The sequence below is a fragment of the Acomys minous genome, assembly GCF_964271855.1.
Source record: "Acomys minous genome assembly, chromosome: 5".
Classification (NCBI taxonomy): Eukaryota; Metazoa; Chordata; class Mammalia; order Rodentia; family Muridae; genus Acomys; species Acomys minous.
In genome coordinates, this window is record NC_140494.1 from 110,572,928 (window position 1) to 110,600,636 (window position 27,709).

At 47.3% G+C, this 27,709-nt stretch overlaps 2 protein-coding genes across 7 annotated transcripts in view; both read left to right on the forward strand.

Annotated features, from left to right (window-relative positions):
• The window catches only part of ALG9 (ALG9 alpha-1,2-mannosyltransferase), a 66,076-nt gene extending 53,607 nt beyond the window's left edge, over window positions 1-12,469 (forward strand). For all 3 annotated transcript variants that reach the window (XM_084782080.1, XM_084782082.1, XM_084782081.1), the window contains one exon: window positions 8,841-12,469. In XM_084782080.1, the coding sequence (XP_084638206.1) occupies window positions 8,841-8,964 (124 nt within the window). In that variant the 3' untranslated portion in view covers window positions 8,965-12,469. The remainder of the gene's footprint in view (window positions 1-8,840) is intronic.
• Window positions 12,470-22,854: 10,385 nt separating this feature from the next.
• Window positions 22,855-27,709, forward strand: part of PPP2R1B (protein phosphatase 2 scaffold subunit Abeta) — a 34,262-nt gene continuing 29,407 nt past the window's right edge. For 3 of the 4 annotated variants that reach the window (XM_084782062.1, XM_084782063.1, XM_084782064.1), the window contains exons 1-3: window positions 22,855-23,020; window positions 23,751-23,841; window positions 24,335-24,435. In XM_084782062.1, the coding sequence (XP_084638188.1) occupies window positions 22,907-23,020; window positions 23,751-23,841; window positions 24,335-24,435 (306 nt within the window). In that variant the 5' untranslated portion in view covers window positions 22,855-22,906. The remainder of the gene's footprint in view (window positions 23,021-23,750; window positions 23,842-24,334; window positions 24,436-27,709) is intronic. The other variant, XM_084782065.1, reaches the window with a different exon arrangement.

Consider the following 27,709-nt stretch of genomic DNA (forward strand, 5'->3'; position numbering starts at 1 on the left):
AGGACGAGGGACCCCAGGCCTGCTAGCTAGAGAGGAGGATTTCAGTGACCAACTGAACTCTGCTCACATGGGGCTTGTTCTAGCCCCAGCTTCCGGACCTTGAGTGTCATGACTGAGTCTGACTGCGCTTATAAGGACCATCAGACTCATAGGAGATGAGAGCCAGTGTATTTGACACTATCAATGAAAAAGAAAAGTGCTTTTCGTACATATATGTCTGTGCACCACTTGTGAGCCTGGTGCCCTTCAAGGGGTGTAAGATCCCCTGGAACTGGAGTTGCAGATGGTTGTGAGCTGCCACGTGGGTGCTGGGAATTGAACCCAGGTCTTCTGGAAAAGCACCCAGTGCTTTTAACTGCTGAATCATTCTCCAGCCTCAAGAGTAAAAAGTGCAGATTTGCCATCCTGTGGCCAGCTCATATTACATACATGAAACAAGGGGATTTTTCATTCTTGAACCAGGACATAATTGCTACTTGTATAAAATAGCTTGACAAGAGGGTGGACGTAATTCTTGCTCTAAGAGTCCCCTGAGAAGGGTGAAAGAGTGCTAGAATAAATTAACAGCTCAGTGCCCAGTGTGGGAGCCTGGTGGGAAAGGCTCTCCAGGTTGTTCAAGTTGCCTTCTGAACTGTGGGGTCTGCTTGCAGCTTTGGAGACGGTCTGATGTGCAACGCTCTCCACCTGCAGAGGCTCCTCCAGGCTCTTTCATCTTGCTTGCGTTGCTTCCTCCTGTGGCTCTCCCCATTTTAGAGCATTTGGGGGCTTCATTCAGCTGAGTTACAGACTCTCATGATTAGAGGCTTGAGAACGTTCAGGGGAACTTAGGGTTCACACTCGCGTAGATCTGATTACAGGTGAGGAACAGGGGCAGGTCCACACAGCAGCTGGCAGGGTGGAGGGAGAGGTCCTTTCTAGTTGAAGGACCTCAGCTGTAGCCAGGTGGGGAGTGCATAGCAGTATCTGCTGCTTTGTTCTCTCAGGGCCCAGCACAGGGACCTGAACTTTGCCTTATGTACAGAACTTCTACAGGCTGTGTGTGGCCTTTTACTTACCTCCCAAGAAGTAAATCTAGCAACTATGAGGCCTAAAGACTATCACTCCTGTATACCTGTATTTATTTGTGCCTGCTGCAGTAGGGTGGTCTGGTTGGTGGGAACCAGCACAGGCAGAACTATTTATTTCTGGAAAATGATAATGTGACTGGAGTAGTGTTGTGAAGAGTTGGTTAGTTGGAATCTTGTTGCAGTGTAGCAATCACCCATTCTCTCTGTTGTATTTAAAGATTTATTTCATATACAGTGCTCTGCCTGCCTTGCATGTATACCTGAAGGCCAGAAGAGGGCCCCAGAGCTTATTATAGATGGTTGTGAGCTGCCAGGTGGTTGCTGGGAATTGAACTCAGGACCTCTGGAAGAGCAGCCAGTGCTCTTAATCCTTGAGCTATCTCTCCAGCCCTAATTACCCAGTCTTAAAGATGTAAAAGAAGATCACAGCTGGCTCATCCAGCCACCTTTTCCTTGGGGAGGAGGGGGTATCTCTTACATTGGCCATCAGGTGATAACTGAGACACCTCTCTCCACCCACCTCTCCCCACCCACCTCTGGCCATTGAGACTAGTGATTGGCTAGATCTCAGCGGAGACTGTCACCCTAGCCTTGGAGCCAGACAGTGTCCCTTCCCCCTCCCCCTGCTGGTGGTGGGAAGCAAGCGGTGGGAAGAGTAGAACTGCCTTACCTACCACAGGGTCCCAGGGAACGTAATCACCACAAAATCACCACAGCTTTTAAAATGCCATTTTTCTAAATTAATGTTTCAATTTAAAGATTTCTTACAAGAAAGAAAAGGGCAGCTCTGAAGCCATTTCCCCTTCCTACCCAGGTGACAGGATTTGATAGCCAACATTTGGCACACTTCACATGATGTCTGCTCCTTTGGGAAGAATTTTTCCATGTGGCCAGCGAGTGGTAGGCTCTTATCTCTTTCCCTACATGCTAGTCATGGTGGTGTCTAACTTCCCTCGTTGGTGCCAAGGACACTGAGAAAAAGGATGAGCAGAGTTTATGTACTCTTCCCCTGTTCATCAGCTCACTGCTCTCACTGCTTCAGTTCTGTCAGCTGCTGCCTCTTCTTCATCTGCCCCCAGAGGCTTTGCTGTCCTGGCCCAGATTTGGCTTCGAAACGCACTACATGTTGCCTAATGTCTTATTCAGTTCCATAATCATTGAAATGTGCTGACATTTAGGAAGAATAAAAAGAACAAACCTTTTAATCCCCCATGCAGCCCAGAGCACTCTGCTTTCTGTTGCTGTGGAGTGAGCGCTCTAGAAAGATCTCTCCACGTCTCTTCACTGAGTCGGTGCTGGAGACTCAGTTTGGGGAGGAGGCGCGTGCTTCAGGATGTCCCGTGCTTTCCGCTAAGGGACTGAGCACCTGGCATCACCAGTCTTTGTTGTAGCTCCTTCACGACTCAGCACATTAGAGGGTCTTCTGAGCCATCTCTCCAGCCCATGTTCTTAAAGCTGGATTTATGGAACAGTGAAAAGAAGAGAGATAAGAAAAAGATCTTGTCAGAAGCTTTTATCTTAATGAAATAAAAATTGTTGAGGCAGAGTATCTCGTTGCTTATTTCAAGTTGTTAACGCTTGCCGGAGTTGTCCTGTCCTGCTTTCCAGTGCTCTGGGTCTGAGGGACAGGGTCGAGAGTCTAATAGACACCATTGTGTCCTACCTACATCTCTCAATAGCTACCAGATGGGAAAACAGTGGTGAAGAGCCTGTGTCCCCAACCCTCAGCAGGCCCAGAGACCAGAAGGAGGTCCAGTTGCGTAACAGCAAGATCCTAGCTCCACTGTTGTGAATATTAGCTAAAGGTGACTGGTGCAGAGGCTGATGTCACACCAGATGTTGTACACACCAGCTGCATGATTCATACGCGTCCATGCTGCAGTGCTGTGATTCCAACCTGTGCTTCGGCTGGCTTCCTAAGCATGCCGCATCACAGATCTTTGGAGCTTACTCTAACGGACAGAACTGTGGCCGTACTTTGCCACGAGGCCTGAACGTTGGATAGACCTGCTGAAGGTTGAGTATTATACTAGTCACGTGGATCAGAATGACTTGGGAAATTCTGTGTGAACCAGAACCTGAAAAGATTATTTGACCTCTTAGAATAACATTTTCTTGATTAACATGGACACCTTCTGTATCACTTGTACCGCCATCCCTTAGGTCGCCCTAGCGCCCTCATCTCCTCTACGCATACCGTGTAGACTCCTCCTTTGCTCCGCTCTGCCTCAGGACTTTAGGACTGAAACTTACGGGAAGGAAGCAAAAGGAACTCAGTTTTCCTTTTGAGGTTTTGTTTCCTTGTGGAAGGTGAACATTAGATGCTAGGAAAGCAGACTGTCGAGTCTGATTTGAGAGTGTACTCTGGTCTGCAGAGTCACGAGTGTTTTCCATGGACAGGTCTGAAGTTGGAGAATCAGCACTGGATTGAGTCTGTCCCTGGGAGAGGGCCCTCCGGCGAGTGCAGCAAGTCAGCCGTTACTTCTGGTCCACTCTCGTGGGATAGGAGTGTGAGCATCTCTGCAGTGCCTCCTGTTGATAAAACCATGCCCCTTACCCTGTGACCTGTTAAGGCCTATGAAAACAACCTCGCCTTTGCCCAGAACTAGTCCTTTGACCATTAGAACTGCCCAGCAAAGGCTGGCGGGTTGACTGTGGATGAATCTTGAGGAAACCCAGATCGTCTTTAGGACTGAAGGGATTTTGAAGGTCCAGTTCTGCACTGATAGGTATAGAAACTATCTCCCAGAAATGTGCACTGCAGACCAGAAGAGGGCATTAGATCACATTATAGATAGTTGTGAGCCACCATGTGGTTGCTGGGAATTGAACTCAGGACCTCTAGGAGAGCAGACAGCGATCTTAACTGTGGCGCCATCTCTCCAGCACCGAGAAGGCTGTCTTTTTAAGCTGACAAATTGACGTAGTATTTCCGTTTGCAGTGGCTGGACTGGTGGGGCTAACTCCCAGTCTTCCCTTCATGTCAGCAAGTGCAGATCTTTTTTAATTTTTATTTTTTGTTTTTTTGAGACAGAGTTTCTCTGTGTAGCCTTGGCTGTCCTGGACTCACTTTGTAGACCAGGCTGGCCTCAAACTCACAGCCATCTGCCTCCCAGAGTGCTGGGATCACAGGCGTGCGCCACCACTCCCTGAAGCAAGTGCAGACTTAAGTCACCACAGCAGAATGCTTTGGAGCCCCAGTAAATGCAACTGATAATTGAATTAGAACACATGCTGAGCTGTCAGCTAATTACGCGGCCCACTCAGACAATTGTTTTTGTCCAAGTCTGTACCATCCATGAATTGCTTAAGAGACTTTCTTATTGGGCTTCTGTGATGGTGACATGTAACTTGCATCTCTTAGTTACATGCCTGTGCTCTCTCAGGTCACATGTCACTGCGTTTCATTGCAGGCCTTGTGACAACTCATGTTGTCTTAGTTTGTGATCAGTGTGGTTTATGTTCCCACATGTGTGACTGTGTGCAGACTCCCTCTTCCAGCACTTAGCTGTTTTCCTTTTATAAATTTGATTTCCCTTTCTTGAGAAACAATACAATGTAACAACTCTAGATTAACAATGCTGGTACAGATACCAGTGGTTAAAACTAAGGTAATCAGGGATTCCTTTCTCTCAGCGTCAAAGCGGAAAGAAGGAAGGAAGGAAGGAAGAAAGGTAGAGCAGCAGCTCATGTCAGACAAGGGGAACGCCAGCTAACTTGGCCCAAGCTCTGTGTGGTGACTGCAGGAGAGAGAGGCACGCTCTGTGTTCTCAGAGGGTGCTCAGTGCTGTGCGCTGACGAGGCCCCTGAGCTCCCACTCTCCTATTGGAGTTTGCGCTCAGGTTTACCTGTAGAAGCCTCCCTGATGGACGCTGGTTAGAAGTTAGTGCTAATTTTCTAGTGGCCTTACACTGGGGGAACACGACAGAGTTGGGGTGTCTCTCGGTTCACTTCAGGCTTGTCCTTGACAAGAGGATGATCCCAAACCACAACTTCCTGGACTTGGAACTCTTCATTGGCTCCCCTTGCCTTTCTGTGTTTCTGTACGCTGGCACCTGATGGTGCTCAGTGTGGTTGAGTCCAGCTGAACTCTTGTTGATAGCCTTTGCCCACTTTCTTTATCCACCTGTCTGTCCTCCACCCACCCATCCGTCTGTCCAATATATGTGCTGTTCATCATATAGTAGTACCAGGCATAGATCAAACATCCTTGGTCCCTGAAATCTATGTGTAGGTGTAAAGGGACATTCAACAAGCTAGCAAATGAGTACGTACCGTTTGTGAAAAAGGTAACGGAGCCCCTGGAACTGGGAGAAACGTCACCAGAGTTCCCAGACAACCACACCGCCTCCAGCAAAGTAACTGTGAGGTGACCGTGAGAAGGAAAGGTGTGCACTAAATGCTGCTTCTGTCCAATTCTCAAAGTTTGGCTTCTTTTCTGAATGTGTATATTTTTGCTTTGAACTTATGTGTTGGTGCTTTAATAGTATGTATTCTACATTATGGTTATGTGTCATTTGTATTCAGATAAAAATAAGTTATTTGTGAAGCAAGAAAATAAATGAGTTGCCATAAAATAACGAAAGCCTGTACTATCCATGATGCACGTGGCTTGCTTTAACTGGTTCTGCTGACGTTGCCTGTCCATGAGGCTGTGTAGGTGTAGCGCTCTCTGATGTGTTTGTTTCCTGGTTCTGTACCAGTGTTTGGCATCGCCAGACTTTGTAGCTTTGAAAGTCTGGTTGCGGAATTGATGTCCACGCTTGCATTCTGTCACATTGCGTTAGCCATCTGCATTTCTCTTTGCTATTCATGTTCTTTGTTGTTTTTTCTATCGAGTTTGTCTTCCTGAATTGTAGGAACAGCATGTATATCCTAGATGGCAATCCTCTATTGTATGCATTGCAAATATTTTGTCCCAGTCTTTTTTCTTTCCCGTTATTCCAGTTTGCCTTTTACACCCAGGGATAATGAATCATGGGCCTTCCATTCCAGTCTAGCCAGTACTTTGGTGATGGTGTGTTCTGTGTGCAGCCAAGGCAGTGTTCTCAACTACGGGGGGCTCTGATGTCACCTGTCAGCACACCAGGAAAACGGTCATCAGCGTTCATTGGCTCAGTCCAGTAAACCCGGTCTGCTTTTTAATGTTCTTAAATTATTTCATAAATCACTTACAAAACTAGGAACAGGAGGGTAATGGATTAATTTGAAGGTATAATAAGTGGGGGCTGGAGAGATGGCTCATTGGTTTAGAGCACTTGCTGTTCTTCCAGAGGACCTGAGTTCAGTTCTCTGCACTCACATCATGGCCTTGTTTGGGTACCAAGCATGCACGTGGTACACCTACATGTAGGCAAACACTTGCACCCATAAAAATAAATCTTAATAAAAATATGAATACATGAAACAACTTTTTCCACATTCTTCTGATTACGAATACACACACAGTGTTTATTGTTTAATTTCTTGAAATAGGGTATAAACATAGAACTCTGGCCTGAAACTGGCTTTATAGGCCAGACTGGGATTGAACTCATAGGATTCTTTCTGCTTCTGCCTCCCAAGTGCTGAAATTAAAAGTATGGGCCACCACGCCTGGCTCTATATTCTGAATTTGTATTCTGTATTTTCCTTTTTGGGAACACACACACACACACACACACACACACACACACACACACACACACACACACACAACTCCTGAAATAAGTGTCCCGAATTACAGCCACTGTTACTAGCTGTTGTGCAGGAACATGATGCATCCATCTTGAACGTTGGTGGGTTTCAGACCTGTTGCTGGTAACATCCAGCTCACCATTGCTCCTCGGCCTCCTCATTTCTGCATCATCAAAAGAAGCACTTGAACTTGTTTTCTTTGTGAAACCTTTGGTGATTCACATATCTCCTTTGTTTCCTAAATCAGACCCTTTTTTTTTTTTTTTTTTGTATTTGGAGTTTAAAAATCAATTAGACCGATCAATGATTTTTAAAATGTCTTTGTCATCTATGTTCCTTCTGTCACCATTTTATGCCTTCCTTCAGCTTGTCCACTTGTGAACTATACCAAATAAACTCTTTACACAACAATTGGGAAAATGAAAGGATAGGGCATCTCTTTTTATTATAGCAGGATCAGCCAGGTCTTATTGCAAATATTGCGCGATGACATCCTTTTTGGTGAAGGCTAACTGTGCAGAGTGTGCTATTTCCTTTTTGTGCTGGGAACATATTGTTTTGTGATCTATTCTTTCTTTTTAAAATCGCATTTACTATCTATTTTGTCTATTATGAGGAGAGGGGGAAGGAACACACACAGGGAGGTCAGGAGACAACTTTGAAGGGTCTGTTCTCTTCTCCCGTGTGGGTTCTGGGGATCCTCCTCAGGTCATGAGGCTTTGGCAGCAGGTGCTGGCCCGACTCATCCGCTCCTGAGTTTGAGGAAGTTCATCTAGTCTTACTGCCACCCAAGGGCGCTTTGACGCCCGTGGTCCGCTTCTGATCTCTGTGTGTGTCGGAATTGTGTCGTGTCCGGTGCCAGCGTTCTTCCTATGACATGAGAGATGCGAAATGTTGAAATGAGGGTTCTGAGCCGTGTTCACTGGCAAGTGCGAGTGTCTCCTGTGGCTCATTCTGCACCTGGAAGCTGCTGCAGAGCTGTTTCTGCAGTTCCTGGTGTTAGCCAAGGCCTGCAGTGCACTGGAGCACAGGTGGCTGCTAATGGACAAGAGTCATTTCTAGAATGGCCACTGACCTGAAGGAGCTGGTGCTGGCTCTAGACTTTCTCTTAGGGACATCACTTACCTGTGCATTGTGAGCAAAAAGAGGAAATTACCTTTTGTCTGAGGCAGATGCATCCTCTTCCTGGTTACTCTGTTCCCGAGAGCCCTGCTTTCTCTCTAGAGTCTCCTCTAAGCCTCTCTTCTCTATCCAAACCCTTGAGCTGTTGAAGTGCATCTCTGTGGAGCAGCGGGCACTGCCAGCACCTCAGTTGGGAAGTGTCTACGAGAGGTGTGCCAAGTGCAGTATCATTGTGTGCAGGCATTACAGGAGTCTGCCAAGCCCAGAGGTAGGCTGCCAGTGCAAATGCCACGTTGACATGACATTTACAAGTTTAGAATCTGCAAAGGGACTGGCCATGGACACCCTTCAGCTATCTCATTTCTGGTGTCAGCAGCGGGGCCAAGTTGGATTTTCCGACTGAAAAATTCAGGCTTGATGCATTTGAAGCTGTGATTACAGCCTCTTCCGGGGAAGGCTAAATCCGCAGGCTGCAGGATAAGCCGTCATGGGTAAACTTGCCAACTCTAGGATCAAACCTGGGTGAAGCTCTTGAATGTGACTCTTATCAGTCACCGAGTGAACTTGAACACGCTGCTTCATCTGGTGACCCGGGCAGGCTTATGCCTCTGCCCTCCATCTGCGAAGCAGAGCGTGAGTGTCGCCTTGCTCATAGATCTGTCAGATGGAATAAACACACTTAAAACCAAATCATTTACCAGTTCTCATACTCCAAGCAGGGGTAGAATTTTTGAGACTGAAATTTTCATTCACATTTGAATGCAAAATGCAGACCTGTAGCTCTTGATAGGTTCTTTAGACTTATTAGGGAAACAGACATGAGTAATAAGATATGTGGTCTATTGTGATGATCTAATATTAAATAGACATTTCTGTGTTTATATAAAATGCTATCCTTGACACGATTTCTTTTATTGTTTTCACAGCCATCAGTAAAATGAGAACATTTCTTCAACTCATCCTTTTCTCTTTCAGGTCTTCCAAGTTGCTTCGGGCTTTCTATGTCCCCTTCCTGTCGGATCAGTATACAGTGTATGCAAACTACACCATCCTTAAGCCTCGGAAAGCAAAGCAAAGCAGGAAGAAGAGTGGAGGTTAGCGACGCCCCCGTGGCTCGGGCAGGCAGCCATCACGCTAACTGGTGGTTCCCTGAGCTGACTTCCTCCATGTCATCATACAACACTCATAATAAAGGTCGCCTGACAAGATACCAGATCCGGGTGCTCTGAGCTCGTCATGGCCTATGTCAAGGTCTAATCAAAGACATACACTTCCTGCCCCTGTGTCTGCTCTGCACGTGAGCTTTCTGCGGATATGCAGAGTCCCTAAAGCCTGGGGACATAACATCGCTCCTCTCCTCATTTTTTCCCTGTTCAGTTGCTTACCAGAGCAGAGAAGAGCAGAATTCGCTTACAGGAGGAGCAGAGCGCCCTTGATGGGGGATGTGTTAGTGTCCCCCCCTCTCTGGCCTGCTGTCTGAGAACTAGCAGACCTTCCTTAGGCCACCTGCTTTCTCCACCAAAGTTGTTTGGCAGCTCCTAGCAGACCTGGTTCAATCCCAGTGCTGAGGAAGCACAGCCTAGTGCCAACTGACATGTCCTTTCACCGCCAGCAAGACTCAGCTTCTGAAAGCATTCCCAGGACTAGCACCATGTCCTGAAGCTCAGGAAAAAGGCGACCACGGGAGAACTGTGACCTAACCATGCTATCTATGATGCCTCTAACTTTCCTTTTATTTTCTTTAAAACTGGTCTTAATTACCTGGCTATTTGGGAAGTGTTTTAAGATTTTTTTTTTTAAAGTTTCAGCATGCTATATCTTGAATTCTGGATTCTGTACAAAGATTATATAGGGCATCTTTGGAGAAAAGCCTATCAATAGATTTGAGTGACAACACATTTTAAAATAGTCTGAGACCATTTTGGGGAAATCAAGAATTCCTTTTTGTAGAACAGCCCTAACGTAATGAAAGTGACAGTGTATAGGTGGCACCCATACGTCAGTTCTGCTGCAGGGCGCCCTGCAGCGGGCACCATTAGTCACATAGGCATTGGTAAGAACTCACCAACAGCAGGTAAGCCTGCCCGTGGCTTCGCCTTCCCTTACAATATGGCACGACCTATAAGCCATCTTCTCAGTGTCTCATTTGATCCTCACAACCACGTGAGGAGAACCCACTTCACAGAAGAGGAGGCCTGAGGGTGGAGGAGGTCAAGTGGCTGACCCAGTGTCACACGTGTGCACAGCAATAGGCCTCGGGGTAGAATCTAGGCAGTCTGACTTGTCACGCTTGTGTGATTGTCCATGCTTCTGGACTCATCTACAAAACACTACTTGAAAAGACGATGAGGCTGACCAGAGACCAAATTAGTTTTGTCAACTTCTATTTAAAGAAGATTCTTAGATTGAGTTCTTAGATTTCTTTGGAGCCTGTAGGTTAGCCTTCTTGGCAGTGCTGTGTGACATTGCTGGGGGCCCTGGGGTAGGAAAGTCCTTGATTTGGGAGTCACAGGATCGACTGTGTACAGTGTTCTTGCTGTCCCTGTGGGCCATATTACAGGTGCCTTATTTCCTTAAGGGTGACAGGTTCTGGTGATGTAGAGTATAGATCTGATTTTCAGAGTTTCCAGTTTTTCTTTTTTTTAATTAAAAAAAAACGTATTTATTTTATGTATATGAGTACAGTCTCTTCATGCACACCAGAAGAGGGCATCAGATCCCATTCTAGATGGCTGTGAGCCACCATGTGGTTGCTGGGAATTGAACTCAGGACCTCTGAAAGAGCAGCCAGTGCTCTTAAACTCTGAGCCATCTCTCCAGCCCCCAGTTTTTCCTTTTCAAAGAAAGTAAGTTGAACTACTTAATGTGAACTAGTCCCAACAAAGGAGGAAAGAAGACTGAAAAAGTGGTTGAAGGAATCCTCTTGGGGGCTCCCCTCTAAAGGACTATCCGGCTGGGGATGAGTGGGGCAGAGGTAAGGTATACAGAATGCCAGCTGCATAGGGCAGACGGGTTGCAGCTCTGCTGGGTGCACATCCCCGGATTTCTCAGTGTGTGACCGCCATTTCCCAAGGCAGACACTGGGAATGTGGTCCTCCTGAGGAACCGAGAGCATGTCCGAGAAGCTAAGGCACTGTAGGATGACTAGATGTGGTGATGGCGCTCGCTGCAGGGTGGCTCTTTTCTAACTAGGGGTATGGCTGAGTGGCAGAGCATGTGTTTACCATATATAAGGCCCTGGGTTCAATTCCTAACACACACCTAACAGTGGTACAGAAATGAGTTATTTGATGGTCTTACATGCCTGAAAAATGTAAAGATCCCTCTAAAGGGGCCTGACATCAGCCCAGGCCTCCACATGTATACATGTGCACACACTCATACATGCACACATGGCCAGCACAGATCCTCTGAGTAAGAACTCAATTATAGCATAGTACAAAAAGGCCAGGTGGATGTGGAGGTTTCCTGGGAATGTCAGTTCCTAACCCTTTGAAAACCTCACTCTGGTTTTTTCCATCTGATTTCTGGGGAGAACACAGTACATCTCGGACACTCGGCCAGGTACCTCTTACAGCACAGGATTGGCTTCACACAGGAAAAAGGAAGGCGTCTGCTCTGAGTCTTGCCCCTTCTCCAAACCCTGTTGTGCAGTTGCCTCTGCTCTGCCCGCTGGACTAAGGTGCTTGCTTGTGGACTGTTGATGATGAAGAATGGGACCATAAACACCTTCCGTGGTTGGCAGATCAAGGTACTGGGAATACGTGGAAAGTGTAGACCTCTCTGATCTCTGACCTTAACCCAGCCTTATTTGAACCTAAACCCTGTGACACTGAGTACCACCCAGTCTAGGTGATAGAAATATATTGTCAAGATCTGACTCTTACCTTTTATTATTTGATTTAAAAAGACGGGTTATTTTAATCTCTTGGGATAATTGCAGAAATCGCAGCCTGTACTCCTTACAATGGAATTCAGGCTTAGCAGCAGACATGATTTTTAATCAAGGTGGTTATTGATCCCAGTCTTTTCTTTGGGTCACTTTTCCTAGTCTGGCCTTCTGGGAAAGACCTTTGAAGTCCTGTGTATGGTAGCAGGTAGCCACCTCACCAGTGGCAGCCTTCTTAATGTGCTGTGCCTCCCAGGGCTGAGTGAGGAGAACGTCTGGCCGCTACCAGACATCTCGGCATTCAGTTTTTTTTGTTAAAGAGGAAAAGAGGCAGTTAAATCGGCCTGCGCAGACGTGGTAAAGCTCACACGTGATTCGTGTAGACTCCCACATTGAATTCCTCAGGTGAACGGATGAAGTGGGCATGCGCTCAGCTTTAATGTTTTTGTAACAGGAAGGCGGAGGCTTCTGTAAGGTGTGGAGTGGGTCCGGCGCTCGCTGGCGTATCCGTGCATCTGAACGTTCCTTTAACGTTCCCAGCCTCTGTAACCTGGAGTTCTTGACGCAGATGAAATCAGGAAACGGCACGGCGCTGACCCAGTAGCATCCGGTTCTCTCGTCTTCCTGACCCTTGTGCTTTATTTCGTGTGTCAGTGTTTACGTTACACACTGTATTTCTGTGAAAGAAAGACATTAATAAATTTTGTCAATTTGATTTTTTTTTTTCCCCTTTTGAGGCAAGATTTCTCTGTGTAGCCCTGGCTGTTCGGGAACTTTCTCCGTAGATCTGGTTGACCTCAATCTCAGATCCACCTGCCTCTGCCTCCTAAGTGCTGGGATTAAAGGTGTGTGCCACCATGCTAGGCTTGGTTCTTCTTTTCTTAAGGTGACTTTATTCTTTTGCATTCAGCTTCTAATCTTCATTGGGAACTGGAAACAGCACAGGCCCTGTGTGTTCCCCAGTCCTCTGCCTCAGTTCATAGATGTGATGTCTGCAGGCCAGAGAGCTCAGTGTCCACCCTGAAAGTCCTCTCCGGAGAAACGGCATACAGGAATTTACTTTTGAGCATTATACTGGAAAGAGAATGTGCCGTATGCCCAGCTCACTTCACAGTTTGGGGGTCAAGTCTCTGGAGTAGGAGTTTTGCTTCCAAAGGCATCCCAACCCAGTTACAACAGGTATTTGGACAATTTTTTTCCTTTGAGGAGGGGTTAGATTTTTTTTTTTTAAACATCATTTTCTTTTCTTGCTTTTCACATTGAATCTTGTCACCTGGTTTTACGTGACTATTAATTTTTTCCCCCGCATGACCCCAGGTGTTTGATTTATTTCTCCTGTGTTATTTTAGACGCTTTTTATTAATTTAGTTCAGATGGGAGCAGGCCACAGCAGTCATTGCCTGTGTGGTGTAGGGAACAACACCTTTCCCCTCATTACTAAAAATCATCTGTCGACTTAAGACCCCTGTGACAACTCCCTTTTTTCACCCTTTATTAGAAACAGACAACCTTAAGCAGAAACCCTGTAAACCTTTGTCTCAGTGTTCATTGGCACGATGGGGCAAACTCCATACTGCCATATTCCAGAGCTCCACAGACCTCACCATTTTTATCCTAGGCATTTTTATTGACAAGAAAAATAAGCACCTTTTTACTAACATGCAGCTCTTGCTTTCAATTTGGCACCAATTTTTAATTTTTATTTTCCAAGGCAGGGTTTCGTTCTGTAGCCTAGACTGGCCTGGAACTCAGTATATAGCCCAGGCTGGCTTAGGATTCACAGCAATCCTCTTGCCTCAATCTCCCAGTGTTATGGTTACGGGCATGCTTAGACACAGAAAAGTCAGCAAGTCATAAATCTTGAGAATTCAAAGAGAAGCTTTTAAATAAGCTTATGGGGGGGGGAGAGGGAGGGAGAGAGAGAGAGAGAGAATGTAGCTTTGCATTCTTAACTCCAGACTTTGGCACAAGAGCACATTCCCCCAGGGTTGCTTTTAAAAAGCTACAAGGCCTTTTGTGAGATATTCATATTTTTATATTTTCTGGTTTTGGAGGGCCACACTTGGCACAAATGTCCCTCTGAACGAGTGGCTTAGAAAACCTTGTAGGTGTGAGGAGGCATCAGGTCCTCCTGTCTCCTGTCCTGTGTAGAAGATGCCCAGTTCCAATCTGGCTTTGTTTTCACACATGCTGATCACACATTGATCTCCCCGAGATTTGAAAGAGTTGAAGTCAACATACCTGAGCAGTGACACGAGGGATCAGATGAGAGATGCGGGAGTGTGGAGCGACAAGGGCAAGCTGGACACTTGCTTTTGAGCCTTGTAAGTTAAATAGCTTATGTTTAAGTGAGCAATTTGGTTCTAAGTGAACATTTTACTTTGGTATGCTTTTCTTTTCTTAAAATTCAAGTGCATCTTGAAATATCTTTAAGGTCAAGGTAAGTAGGGACCGTTGCTTTTGGTTTTGTTTCTCCTTTCTGGGCTTTTTCTGTAATTTCTTTCTTTCTTTCTTTCTTTTTAATACAGTATTTTAATACAGTGTTTATTTATACAGTGTTCTGCTTGCGTGTACACCTGCACACCAGAAGAGGCACATGATCTCATTATAGATGGTTGTGAGCCACTGTGGTTGCTGGGAATTGAACTCAGGACCTTTGGAAGAGCAGACAGTGCTCTTAACCTCTGAGCCATCTCTCCAGCCCCTTTCTGTAATGTCTTACATGGCAGTAGGAAACATAAACTAGGCAGCATTTTGATGGGCCTTAACAGCCAGAAGAAGGGGAGGATTCAGACAGGTTTCTTTTGAGTGGGCTTTTCAGGGACCGGACCCATGTGCTGTGAAAAGGGCTCTCTGATCTCCGTTTGTAGAAAAAGTCAGGCAACTGGCACCCTTGACCTACTGTCAGTCCTTTAAACTCACCAGTCAGCTGCATTGCCAAATAAGAAGGGCAGGGCCTGCATGGCTGGCGGTTTTAGAGGCCTGTGCTCAGCGCGGGAGAAATAGCCAGTCAAGCAGCAATTCTTAGCCAGGGCTGCAGGGCAGGGACATGCGCAGGAGGAAGGAGTTAGCGGCCAGGCATGAGCATCAGCATTATCTTTACAAAGTGCTCGATGGTGTTTCTAGTGTGCACCCGGAGTTGAAGACAGCGGCCCTCGATCAAGGCTAGGTGAACATGACATCAGAAGCTAACGAAGCAAACAGAATGCTTGTGTCCTTTTCTAATTGCAACCCCTAGTCTAAGGCCCTCAACTGGGCCTCTGTCCTCTCTAGGCCCCTAGCCTTACCTGCTCAGTCTTCCATGCCCTCGGGAGTCCTCCTTACTGGAAAAGCAGACAACTAGTACGACACTGGTGTACACTAATGGATGCTAGTGGTCTCCTGTAGGGTTCGTTTTTCCCACTTAACACAGCTAGGAAAAAGAATGAGCCAGGCATGGTGACGCACGCCTTTAATCCCAGCTCTGGGGAGGCAGAGGCAGGCGGATCACTGCAAGTTGGAGGCCAGCCTGGTCTACAGAGAGAGAGTTCCAGGACACTCAGGGCTATTACAAGAGGAACTCTGCCTCAAAAACAAATAAAGAGAATGAATACAAAGGTTGCCATTTATGAATTTATTTATTAGATAGAAAAAAGAAAATTTGAGTAGGCAGACTCGGCTTCACCCTAGGGCTTGACCCTGCTTGGCCTCACCAGGAAAGGTTCCAAGTTGAGCAGGACTAGGTGGATAAAATCCGTGCAGGTGTTGAGCCACCTTCCCTTTGCCACACACACACAGCCTGGAGCCAGCTTTGTACGGTCATTAAGACTTAGCTTTTCACTGGAGCTGAGTGCAGTGGAGACCCCACTTCACTCGGTCGGTTTGCCACAGGTTTGCAGACAGCCCCTTTGCAGCCGCTGCTAGCTGGCTCAGACAATGAGGGCAAAGGTTAATCCCATTTTGAGAGAAGTGACCTGAAGTGTGTTCATTCAACCACCAAGACACCGTGTACGTTTTGTTTCTTTATAAACCAAGTCTCTCAGTTTCCCTGGAGTCTCCTGTAGGGTGTACCCATTCTTTCTTTCTAGAGAAACATGTGTGGTGATACATAGGAAAAGAGGTGCGTTTTTTAGTGTGACATTTAGAGGCGAATCATAGGAACTTTACTGATCCCACCAATTTCTATTTCCTCGGACTTTTTCTATATTTGAATCTTCACAGCCTGTGATGACTGGTTTTAGTACAGTGTATGTGGGCGTGTGTGTGTGTGTGTGTGTGTGTGTGTGTGTGTGTGTGTGTGTGTGTGTGTGTGTGTGTGTGTGTGTACACATGCAGTACCAGAGATAAAATTTGTTGCCACACATTTGCTTCTGGGGACTCAGGCAGGCGGCAGGCAGTCTGGTCCGCCTGTACAGCCAGCATGAAGACACGTGTGTCCAGCAGATGGCGCCCTACTCTTACTAAAAATCACAGAGTTCCTTTCCCTCCAGGAACTTAGTTGGGCTTGGCAGTTGCTGTATTCCCAGTATGTGTTGAAATACCCAAGCTTTGGGACACGCCCTTATATTGCCTCATGCATTTCTACAGCTGCAGCTGTTTCCCGTGTGGACGAATTGTCCGTCGCACACATGATTCCCTGGTCGGTAGGTAATCTTGGCAGTTGACACTTCTCTGCTAGTTTCACTTGTAGTTGTTATGTCCTCCATCAACAGAACACGGCGTTCTTGAAGAGGAGGCACAGCTACTCTTAGGGGCAACTGCTCACTACCTGCCCATTTTCAAGCTTTCTCATACAGCCAACCTTATCACATACACGTTCCTAACCCTGCCATTGCTGACTTCCTGATCCTGACAGAGTCAGTCTAGAGTGTGCATAGATATCCAGACTTCTGGACTTTTGATGCCAACACCTCACGTACAGCACAGTAGCTCAGTGGAAGGTGACGATGGTTAGGGTGTGAGCCTTGTGTAGTAAAAGGCCTTAGAACACCTTTGATCATGACCGGTCCTCATGCCTAGCCCAGGAGGTAAAAAAAAAAAAAAAAGCAAACATTTGCAAAGGAGGTAGTACTCACATTTTAAACACACAGGTAAACTGTGTAGACAGTTTCAGGACTTGAACAGAGTCAGCTGCGCCAGGTGCAGAGCGAGGACCCAGTCCTTCCTGACACCATGCTTCCAGCTTAACTGTGGAAGTCTGGGGACTCTGGATTGAGGCTGCCGTTCTGTTTATGGTTTGGGAGAGTCATTGTCATCGGTGTTTGAGAAACCTCTAGAGCATCAGATTGGATTTGTGGGGGAAACACACACCCCAAGAAGAGCCAGTGCTATTTGGGCTTGTAGCTCTGTTCGAGCTCTTGCAATCTGTGTGCATTACCTCTTTCCTTGTAGATGGGGAACTGATACAGATTCCCTTCCCCGCTCCCCTCTCTCCTCTGTCCCTCCCTCCTCTCCCCCCCCCACCCCTCCCCTAGGAATACAGCTCAGGACATACATAGATACATACTGTATCACCACAGAGCTCATTCCCAGTCCTTGTAATGTGACGTGCTTGGAGTCTGCTGCCCTTCACATCCTTTGGGATGCTAGGATTGAAATCCCGGAAGAACAGAAGAGCAAAGAGAATGCGGTCTAGTCAAGGCTGGTGTACTTTTTCTTTAGGCACTTTAATCCCCTTCAGTAACCACAGCCTGGAGTTCGCAGGCAGCACGCTCAGTCTTTGTGGGGCCTTTCCTAGAACACTGCGGACCCCAGCTAAATTTAATCTCACAGTCAGATCAGAGAGGGGGCAGATTCCCTCAAGCCCTACAAGTTAGTATGTATTTCTGGTTTGTGGTTACAGTCCCAGCTCTATTTCTGCTGAGTTCAGAGAGGCACGCTCGCTCAGGAAATCTTGGCACAGGTCCTTTCTTATGCCTACTGACTTTTCTCTTGGGAAACTCCAAAAAGGAAGTTTAGAAAGGACCTCACCTTTGGGGGCAGGGCATCAGACAAGAGCACCCAGGAGAATAGGAACCTGTGAAAGTAAGTCCCACTCTAGTGAGAGCAAACCTCTGGCTGGAGGCAGCTGTGCTGCTTGCTGAGGGCTACTGCGTACGCTGACTGGGCCTAGTATAAGTTGTGATAAGCTTCTAAAATAAGGATGTGGAAGGGAAGCTGAGGAGGAGGAGCTGGGTGTCTGTGGATACCATAGGTAAGGCCAGCTCAGGGAGGCGAGGCTGCAGTGCGATGATGAAGGCCCAGATGTTTCTGGTAGTCTTTTACGTCTCAAATTCAAAAAGCTTAGATGCAGTGAGTCCAGCAGCTGAAAAAGGCGTTCCTGGGCATGTGGGAAGATGGGTGTTATGTGAATAAGATTTATATATCAGTCACTGGCTGGTTTCACACGCACAGAGATGCACCTGCCTCTTCTTTCTGAGTGAGTGCTAGAGTTAAAGGTGAACACCACCACACGGGCTTGACTCTCCTGAAGATCTTCCCATTTATTACCACCCCCACCCCCACCCCCGCCAGTGCGGCTTTGCGGGCACACACTGCGTTATCCTACTCTAAGCTTCATAGGGATTTAATCTTCTGAACAGCCACACCAAGTAAACTGTGTGTATAGCTAGACAAACCAAGATTCATAGAGAATAAGTTATTTGCCCGGTATCACACAGCTGGCAGCTGGTGGAAGTGGCATTGCAGCCCGCAGTGTTCCTGATGACCAGAGTGTTCTCTCAATGGTCAGATTTAACACCCTAAACCAGACCTGATTAGACCAGTTCTTTGATCTGCTCTTACCAAGTAGTGCTTTACCCTAGCTGCCCAGGAGACGAGGGACAGAATAGCAGCTGCCATGCTTATGAGTGAAGAAGCTGCCTTCCACTGCTGTGTGGCCTCAGCTAAAGCCTGTCCTTACTGTTAGAGTCTTGCCATCTTGGGGGAAGCGGAGCGGTCTTACCACAAAGAGAAACGAGGGAAAGAAGGTGAAAAGATCGATATAAAACCGAGGGGAAATATTTGAATTCCCTAGAATGAGACAGTCTTCCCGTAAATATAAATTTAAGATGCCGAGAGTGCCACCGTGGGGACTGCTATGCTGTAATGAATTAAACATGGACCTGGGAGTCAGTTTACAGAATCATCCTGCTAAATAGAGATACAGTTCTATTTATCCACAGGTCCTGCATCCATAGAGCCAGATGAAAGTTTACTGGCCACGAGCAGACTTCTTTCCTTGTCATTATGCCTAAATATACTGTGCATTGACTGTGTTAGGTGCAATGATCTGCAGGTGATTTAAAACACATGGCTGGGTGCAGACTGTACGCAGGTACCTAACCATTTTATAGCGATGCCTTGAGCGTCACTGGCTTTTGGCACAGAGGTATGTCCTGCGACCAAGCCCTTGCCTGACGCCAAGGGATGGATGTCTTGGGAAGGCCCTTGTATGGCTCAGTTCATGAACTGAGTCGTTGTTACTGGTGCTGTTGGTGGGACTTGAAGCCTAGGTGTGCTATAACCTACAGGCCTCCCTCTGCCCTAGCCAGTGACTGTGGATGGTACCAGCATTTGCCATTGTGCCCAGCTGTAAGCCTCTGCGGAGGGAAGAGGCAAAGGGCCCAGTGAAGATGACGATGTCCTCCAGATTGTCCTTAGGATCGGTCCTTTTCTGTGTGACATGGAGCAGGGATGACAGTTGATTCCACCACCCCATGCATTCATATTCTTGCCGTGTTATCAGACAGGGACCGGGCAAGTCTAACCTTGTCTTTTCTCCGTTCACACTGGGTGGGTGAACTGCTGTGTGGGTGTAAAGGTCTGTTTTGTGCTGAGACAGACTTGTTTCCGGAGGCCACCGTCAGCCCTCAGCCTAGACTCCGCTCGCCTCTGGGCTCCCTGGTCCTTAGTTTCCTGTGGTGTGTATCGGAAGCGGAGAAGAGGCTAGCTAGAGGCAGCCTTGGAGAGCAGAGAGGGGGAACGGGAGAAGTTCAGCAGCACAGGCTGTCTTTGCAGAGCGTGGCTGGCTGCCCAGAACCTAGCAACGTGAGGATTAGCTTTCTAATCCGGCAAAACCCAAAGCCCAGTAGGGAAGGAATTGCTTATTGATAAGCAGTTAGCACAATTGTTTGCTTTTCCTGGACAGCGGTGGACTCCAAAGACTTCAGTTCCTTTCTGAGCCAGTGCTTGTTGCTTGACCTGGTGATTGCCTTTCCAGAGAAACCTTTTACTTCATGCATCTCAAACATCAGTCACATTGGAGTCTCTGGAGAGCCCCGGAAGATGTCTGCCTCCAGTTTTAGAGACCCTGACTCAGTGAGTCTGACGTAGAGGCCAGGGGTCTATATATTTTAAAAAATACTTTTTTTTTCTTTTTTGGAGACAAGGTGTCACTATATAGCTCTTGCTTGTCTGGAATTCACAGAGACCCACCTGCCTCTGCCTCCTGAGTGCAGGCATGCATTAAACTAATTTTGTTCTTTTTTTTTTTTTTTAAAGCACATGTGGGGTGTGTGTGTGTGTGTGTGTGTGTGTGTGTGTGTGTGTGTGTGTGTGTGTGTGTGTGTGTAAGTCTTGCTCTATCATTCTCCGCCACTTATTCCCTTAAGACAGCCAGCACCTCAGGGATCCCTGAGGTTTTTCTCCCACCACAGCACTAGGGTAGAGATGTCACAGCCACATCAGCCTTTTTACATAATGGTTTGAACTCAGGAGCTCAAGTCTATGCAGCAAGTGAACTTACCCCCGGAACTGTCTCCCTAGCTAACTTTTCATTTTTCATTTTGTAGATTAAATCCAAAGCCCTGAGCATATGAAGCGCATATTCTGTTGCTGAGCTACATCCACAGGCCCAGGAATCTACGTTTATGACGAAAGCCTCAGGTGATGATCAGCAGGTCATGTTTCCTCAAAGCCTGCCTTTGGCCTTGGTGGCCCCTCCCTGCTGTGGCCCATTTTCGTTTTTTTAAGGGAGGGTTTACTAGCATCTCCCTGTTTATTACCTGCTTTGTTCTCCTAGTTTCACAGTTTCTGGAGTCGGAACCAGGTGGTTAGCTCCGTTTTACAGGGACGAGAGTGTGACTGAGCGAGGCTTGGGGAGAGGCAGGTCGCCATGAGTCAGAGACACAGGTGGGAATTGAAGTCTGGCCTCCGTGGTGCTCCAACCAGGCAATTGTCTTAAGTTCTGATTCCTCAGCTTGTGATTTCATGTTTAAGCATAGTTATTCCCTAGGCCTGCGCCTCACAGTGCTTGGGTAAGCAGGTCACAGCTGACCCTGAAGCAGAGTTTAACGCCAGAGCTCCAAGGTCACGAGCCTAGCAAGGTGTGGGACTGACCAGTGTACCCGTCTCTGTGCTTGCTTCTTTTATCATTTTGGCATACATGTAAGATAAAGGAATAGAAATTTCTTTTCCATGGCATAGGAACCCTTCTGATCCTCTTACTGGTAAAGCACTGAGTCAGAAATTCTTAGCTTAGCTCTCTTTTTCTTTTGCTGGGTATTGGGGGATGGAGTAGTGTCTGAATCATAATTGTATGATACCCTTTGGCTTTTGTTTTGTGCATAGAGACCTATTTTTCATTTAGCATCTGCCTCTGTTCATTTCTTATGAGCTGTTCTGAAACGCATGCAGATATAGGTGCTGAGTGTATGTGGCAGGCTGATGCAACAGCCCTTGGGGCCAGCTGGATGGCTCAGTGGATAAAGGGTGTGCCACCAAGCCTGACAACCTGAGTTCAGTTCCTGGAACCCACTTGGTCAAAGGAGATAACCCACTCTGCAAGCTGTCCTCTGATCATTCTTGTTCAATGGCTTGTGTGTATACATATAAAACACACACACACACACACACACACACACACACACACACGCACATTTTTGTAATTTAAAAAATAGCCACCCCAGTAGCCCAGACTGTGCCTTATGCAAATCTAAAACTTATCAAAACAAAAATAAAATGTGAGCCTTCAAGCATACGTCCAAGGACAGGATTTGAAAAAACAAAACAAAACCCCAAACCAAAAACTAAAACAGATGAAGTCTGTTGGTTTTGAGCTTTTAATACAAAAGGCTAGCTATCTCCTGCTAGAAGTCCCGTGCTTTAAAAAAGAAGCAAAAAACCCAATCTTACCCCCTCAATTGCATTTATTAATAGCTTGACAATTTCATTAAGGCACAAAATAGTGTCATGTGAGAATCTGTGATAGTCATACAGAGCTATCAGTCTAAGTGGCTTATAGCTTAGTTGAAAACAAAGAGACATGGCTTTGAATTACTTTGTGCAACTTTCCACTAAGTTCTGTGTGAAATTGCTCAGGACTACCTCCTCTTAGGGTCCTCTAGGAGGAGTCCTGGCGGTCTGGGGAGGCCAGTCACTGAACTGGGGAGATTAAAACTAGGTTTGTGGTGCTTCTTGCTAAAGAATGGGAAGAAAAAATAAATAAATAAAAAGGAAGACAATACAACAGAAGGCGCCATTCCAGTACCACACTGAAAAGAAATACAAAAACAAGAGAGCAGCATGTTTTGAACAGCTTGCGTGGAAAAAATATTGACTGGGGAGTTTGGACAGCACTGTTCATTTTCTCTAACCGCCCTCATTATTTGTCTTAAGGAACAGGAGCCAGCCACGATTCTGGCAAACGGGCCGAGGGAAGGAGGTGGACAGTTTGTGTGGAAGTTTGCTGTCCAAGGGGACATTAGAACGAGTGGCTCAGGGCCAGCATGCAGTCGGGGTTGGGGGTGGGGTGGGGAGGTGCTAAAGCTTCTTCCTCCTGTCTTCCTCCTGGCTTGGGGTGCCGTCTTTGGGCCTCTAGTTCTACTGAGGCTCAGCACCCATCGCTAAGGCCCTTCCTTCTCCTTAACCCAGCGAGCAGAGGATGAATCCATGCCCCTGTTTTTTTCGGCTGGGGAAAGGATGCAGGAGTTCCATTGGTTTTCTCAGCCCGTCCTTCTTCGGGAGTTCAGACCTCCAGTTCCAGCAGTGGGTGTCCGGCCGGAGCCTCCGGGCACAGGGAAAAAACTCGACTTTGTCGCTTCCCCAGAGTTGCTGCGCCGGATTTAGCCCCGCCTGCTTGGGCGCGGGGCGTGGCCTGGGTGCGGGGCGTGGCCTGGGTGCGGGGCGTGGCCTGGGTGCGGGGCGTGGCCTGGGCGCGGGGCGTGCGTCCGCGACCAGGCAGAGGAGAAAGAACATGGCGGGCGCAACCGGGTCAGGGCCCTGTCTGGGGGCAGCGGGCGGAGATGGAGACGATTCGCTCTACCCGATCGCGGTTTTAATCGACGAGCTCCGCAATGAGGACGTGCAGGTACTAGGCTGGGGCTGGGGAGCCTAGGCGAGGGCGGAAACGCTCACGGAAGGGAAGTGGGGACACCCCCGGGGGTGGCAGAGCAGTGTGCTGTGCCGGGACGGGAAAGGACTGAGGTGCGTGTGGGCTGGGGTGGGATCCGCGGCGGTCTGTCTCTTCTCCCAGCTGCCTTTTCCCCGACCCCCTGCGGCGGTGGCGCCCAGCTGCTCCGGCAGTGGGCGGGGACCAGTTCCCGCCGAGCGCGGGCGGGTTGCGGGGCCGCCGGGGGGAAGCTGAGGACCCGAGGACCTTCTTTGAAGTGCTTCGGGAGTATCTGTCGGTCGGCCGGCCCGCTGATAAACTGGCCTGGCTGGTCTGATGGAAAGAGCGCCACAGCTGATTAGCCCAGATGAGTGGTGCATCAGTTGTGATGGAACTTTTCTCCGAAAAGAGAGGAGTTGTGTTTAACCGTTTCACCTGTTTCCTTCCGTCCAGAGTTCTCTCTTTTCAGAATCTCTCGCTGCCCGCGTGTTTTCATTCATTCATTTCTTTTCCCGGCCCTCCGCTGTTCTCCCTTTTAGGGTAGCTTCTGGCTAATGACTAAACAAGCCTTGAGTTTTCCTCCGACTAAGATCTAAGTGAAAGGTTCAGCCTCGAATACTGTATACCAGTGTTTCACCTGTTTGCTTCTTTGACCTGAATTGCAGCCATCCCTCTTTGCCTTGTTCTTCTTCCCATTTTATTTTTAAAGCTCCGTCTCAACAGCATTAAGAAGTTATCAACTATTGCGCTAGCACTCGGGGTAGAAAGGACTCGAACTGAACTGCTGCCTTTCCTTACAGGTATGTGTCCCTTTAAAGAAACACGTTCCATTCCTCATTGGATTTCAAGCTTTTTTTTTTGTTTTAATTTTAGTTTGTTACACACAGTAGCAATAACTACTAGACTGAGCAGGTGCTTTCTGCAAGGTGTATAGAAATGTTACAGTCAGACATACTCAAACATAAGCTAATGGGAAGGATATGAATTTCTTTATGTGCATTGGTGCTTGCCTGCGTGGATATCTGTGTGAGAGTGTCAGGTTCCTTGGAACTGGAGTGGGTGCTGGGCGTTGGACCCGGCTCCTCTGGATGAGCAGCCAAGTGCTTTTAACTGTTGATCCATCTCCCCAGCCCCAGGATATGGATTTTTTTTAGTAATTCTGTGAAACATTTAGGAAGACTTCTGATTCAGAGAAAGAAGAAAGTGCTTTTAAGATTGTGGCTGTATGAGCCTTGTGAGTGCCAGCTCAGTGGCTCTTAGCCCTGTGGGGTCACCAACTGTTGTTATTTCCAGATACAATTTATGATGAAGATGAGGTGCTGTTAGCTCTTGCGGAGCAGCTGGGAAATTTCACTGGTTTGGTGGGAGGCCCTGACTTTGCCCACTGTCTACTGGTGAGTACTTACCTATGGCCTACTCTCCATCTGGAGCTTTGTAGGATCAACAGTGTCTTTATTATCTGGGATAGACACATGGCAGCATTTTTTTAAAAAAAGATTTATTTATTTATTATATATACAACATTCTGCCTACATGTGTGCTTGACCCCCAGAAGAGGGGTCATTACAGATGGTTATGAGCCACCATGTGGTTGCTGGGGATTGAACTCAGGACCTCTGGAAGAGCAGACAGTGTTCTTAACCTCTGAGCCATCTCTCCAGCCCCCCCCCCCCCATGGCAGCATTTTTTAATGCAGATCTTTTTATGGGCAGATGGTAATAATGCTGAGTGAATAATGTGGGCAGTTTAGCTCAGCTCTCATTTTTATCAGTTGGTTATAAGAACTTGTTTTTGTCTCTGTAGACTTATTAGTTTAAAGATGGAAAATAACTTGATTTGGTTTTATTTTTTCTTTTGCTTGTGTTTTTGAGACAAGGTCTTGCTATGTAACCTTGGCTGGCTTGGAAATCTTCATAGAGCGATCAGACTTGCTTGGAACTCATAGAGATCTCTGGAGTGCTGAGATTAAAGGTGTGCACCCCTGTGCAGATGGTTAGAAATTGACTAGCTGGACAAGGCAAGGCTGTTTTGTAGGTTTCAATGTATATACAATGCAGGCTCCATGGTTCCCAGCTCTACCTTGTCTATGTGATGCTGGCTCCGTGGTTCCCACCTCTACGTTGTCTATGTGATGTTGGCTCCGTGGTTCCCAGCTCTGTCTTGTCTGTGTGATATAGGCTCCGTGGTTCCCAGCTCTACCTTGTCTATGTGACGCTGGCTCCGTGGTTCCCACCTCTACGTTGTCTATGTGATGTTGGCTCCGTGGTTCCCAGCTCTACCTTGTGTATGTGATGCTGGCTCCGTGGTTCCCACCTCTACGTTGTCTATGTGATATTGGCTCCGTGGTTCCCAGCTCTACCTTGTCTGTGTGATGTTGGCTCCGTGGTTCCCAGCTCTACCTTGTCTATGTGATGTTGGCTCCGTGGTTCCCAGCTCTATCTTGTCTGTGTGATGCAGGCTCCGTGGTTCCCAGCTCGACCTTGTCTATGTGACGCTGGCTTCGTGGTTCCCACCTCTACGTTGTCTATGTGATGTTGGCTCCATGGTTCCCAGCTCTACCTTGTCCGTGTGATGTAGACTCCATGGTTCCCAGCTCTACCTTGTCTATGCGATGCTGGCTCCGTAGTTCCCAGCTCTACCTTGTCTATGCAATGCTGGCTCCGTGGTTCCCAGCTCTACCTTGTCTATGTGATGCTGGCCTTTGTGGTTTCTAGCTCTACCTTGAACTGTTCTGTAGAACTCTAGACATGGGTAATAGTTCAGTGGAGACTTGTAGGAATTGACATTTATATATAGGCTTCATGTTCCCGTTAAAATATGCCTCTTTCTTAGTTACATCACCAGCTATCCAGTTACATGAGCCCAATCTAGAAGACAGATTTGATTTTAGTGGTGCTAGAGGTTGAAGCCAGAGCCTTTGCATGCTAGGTGAGTGCTCTTTCGCTGAGCTACAGCCCAGTACTGGAAGGCAATCTTAAGTCCTCTTTTCCTCCTTCCTCACGGATAACTATCAGTCTTGTCCACATTGCATCTATCCCAAATCAGCTCACTCGTGTGCTGAACATTTGTCCCCAGCTAGTGGCATTGTCTTGGACTCCTTGCTTCCTTGCAGTAAGGCAGTGAAGTCCTTCTGCCACACTTTATCACTGCCATGTTGTGCTGCAGCTCGTGGGACCAGACAACCATGAAATGAGCCATGAACTGAACCAGAACAAGTCCTTTGTTTCTGAGGGCTGTGTGGGCTCACAGTGATGAGAAACTCTTAACTTACACACATGTTCTGCTTGATAACTTGGTTTCACACACATCGGTCTTTCTGTGCATTATAAACTCAGTTCATTGTTGCCTTGAAACATTGTCTGTAGGCGTTATCTACAGGAGAGATGCTATTCAGAGTGTTCCGTAGGCTGTTCCTTGTAAGTCAAAGGACTCATTTTGTATCAGAGAGGCCTTCCCTGACCACCATTGAAGTAGCTTCACAATCAGCCCCTTGCCTGTCTCCCATGTTCTATTGACTCTGCCATTTGCATGTAGCCTTCTTGAGAGCAAGGCCTCTGTGTGCTCATCCTCTTGGAGCCTCAGTGCACTGTGTGCTCAGCTTCCTGGTGCCTCAGTGCACTGTGTGCTCAGCTTCCTGGTGCCTCAGTGCACTGTGTGCTCAGCTTCCTGGTGCCTCAGTGCTACAACATTGCAGTGTTCATCTACAGAAAGAATGAGTTTCATAGGCTTGCACCTGTGAGGTTTTTTGGGTTCAAAGCTGCTAATGTATAGAAATTGGGGTTAAAGTAAGCAGGGGTGGGTCATCAGGCCCAGAAAAGGACCCAGGAAAATTGGCAGAGTTCAAATGAAGGGGCAACTCACAAGCCATTCTCTGGAGTTTGGCCATCTCCTGTAGTAGTGCTAAAATATGTCACAGCAGGCAGGGGACAGATGATGAAAGAGTGACTAGTGAAAGGCTGGTCTTTTCAGTGGGGCTGGGACATGCCCTCTAGGAAAGCACAGAGCTGTCCACCGTTTTGAACTGGGTTAGGCAGGCACACTGCTTCGCTTTGAGTCCTGACCTTCACTCTTGCTCAGTCAGCTGTGGAGTTTTGATCTACTCTCACAGCTTTGGCTTCTGCTGAGTCTGCTGGGATCAAATGCAGATTTAGAAAGGCAGCTCAAGGTTCAGAGAAGCAGCCTGTCTCCACTGACCACCAGGCTGTGTGCCGTTCAGTTATGGGTAATGGGGGGTAGACTTGAACCGCTCATCTGTTATGTCTGTAGCTGCAGGATCTCCCCTACCTTTGCATTTGTTACTTGATTGTTCTGTCTGAAACTCTTGTTCTTTGGCTCATGGAAAGATTGTGAAATATATTTTAGAAAAACAACCCCAAACGGTGTTCAACTCAGCTTTCTATTGGTTGGATGGTTTGATGCAAATGAGTGCTCATGGCCAGGACTACTTATGCCTCCAAGAATGGTAGAGCGGTGCAGAAAAGAGTAAGGGCTTTGTAGCCCAGCCAGAAGTTATGCATTTGTGGTACCCACAGTTGGCCGTAGTTCTGGACTTACGGAAGTATGCACCCTTCTGTCTGAATATGGCTGCGGATCATTTAAACGTCAGCTCCCAATAATAGTGATACTGTGTCGACTCTCTGTACTGTGTCATTTGTAGACACCATCTGG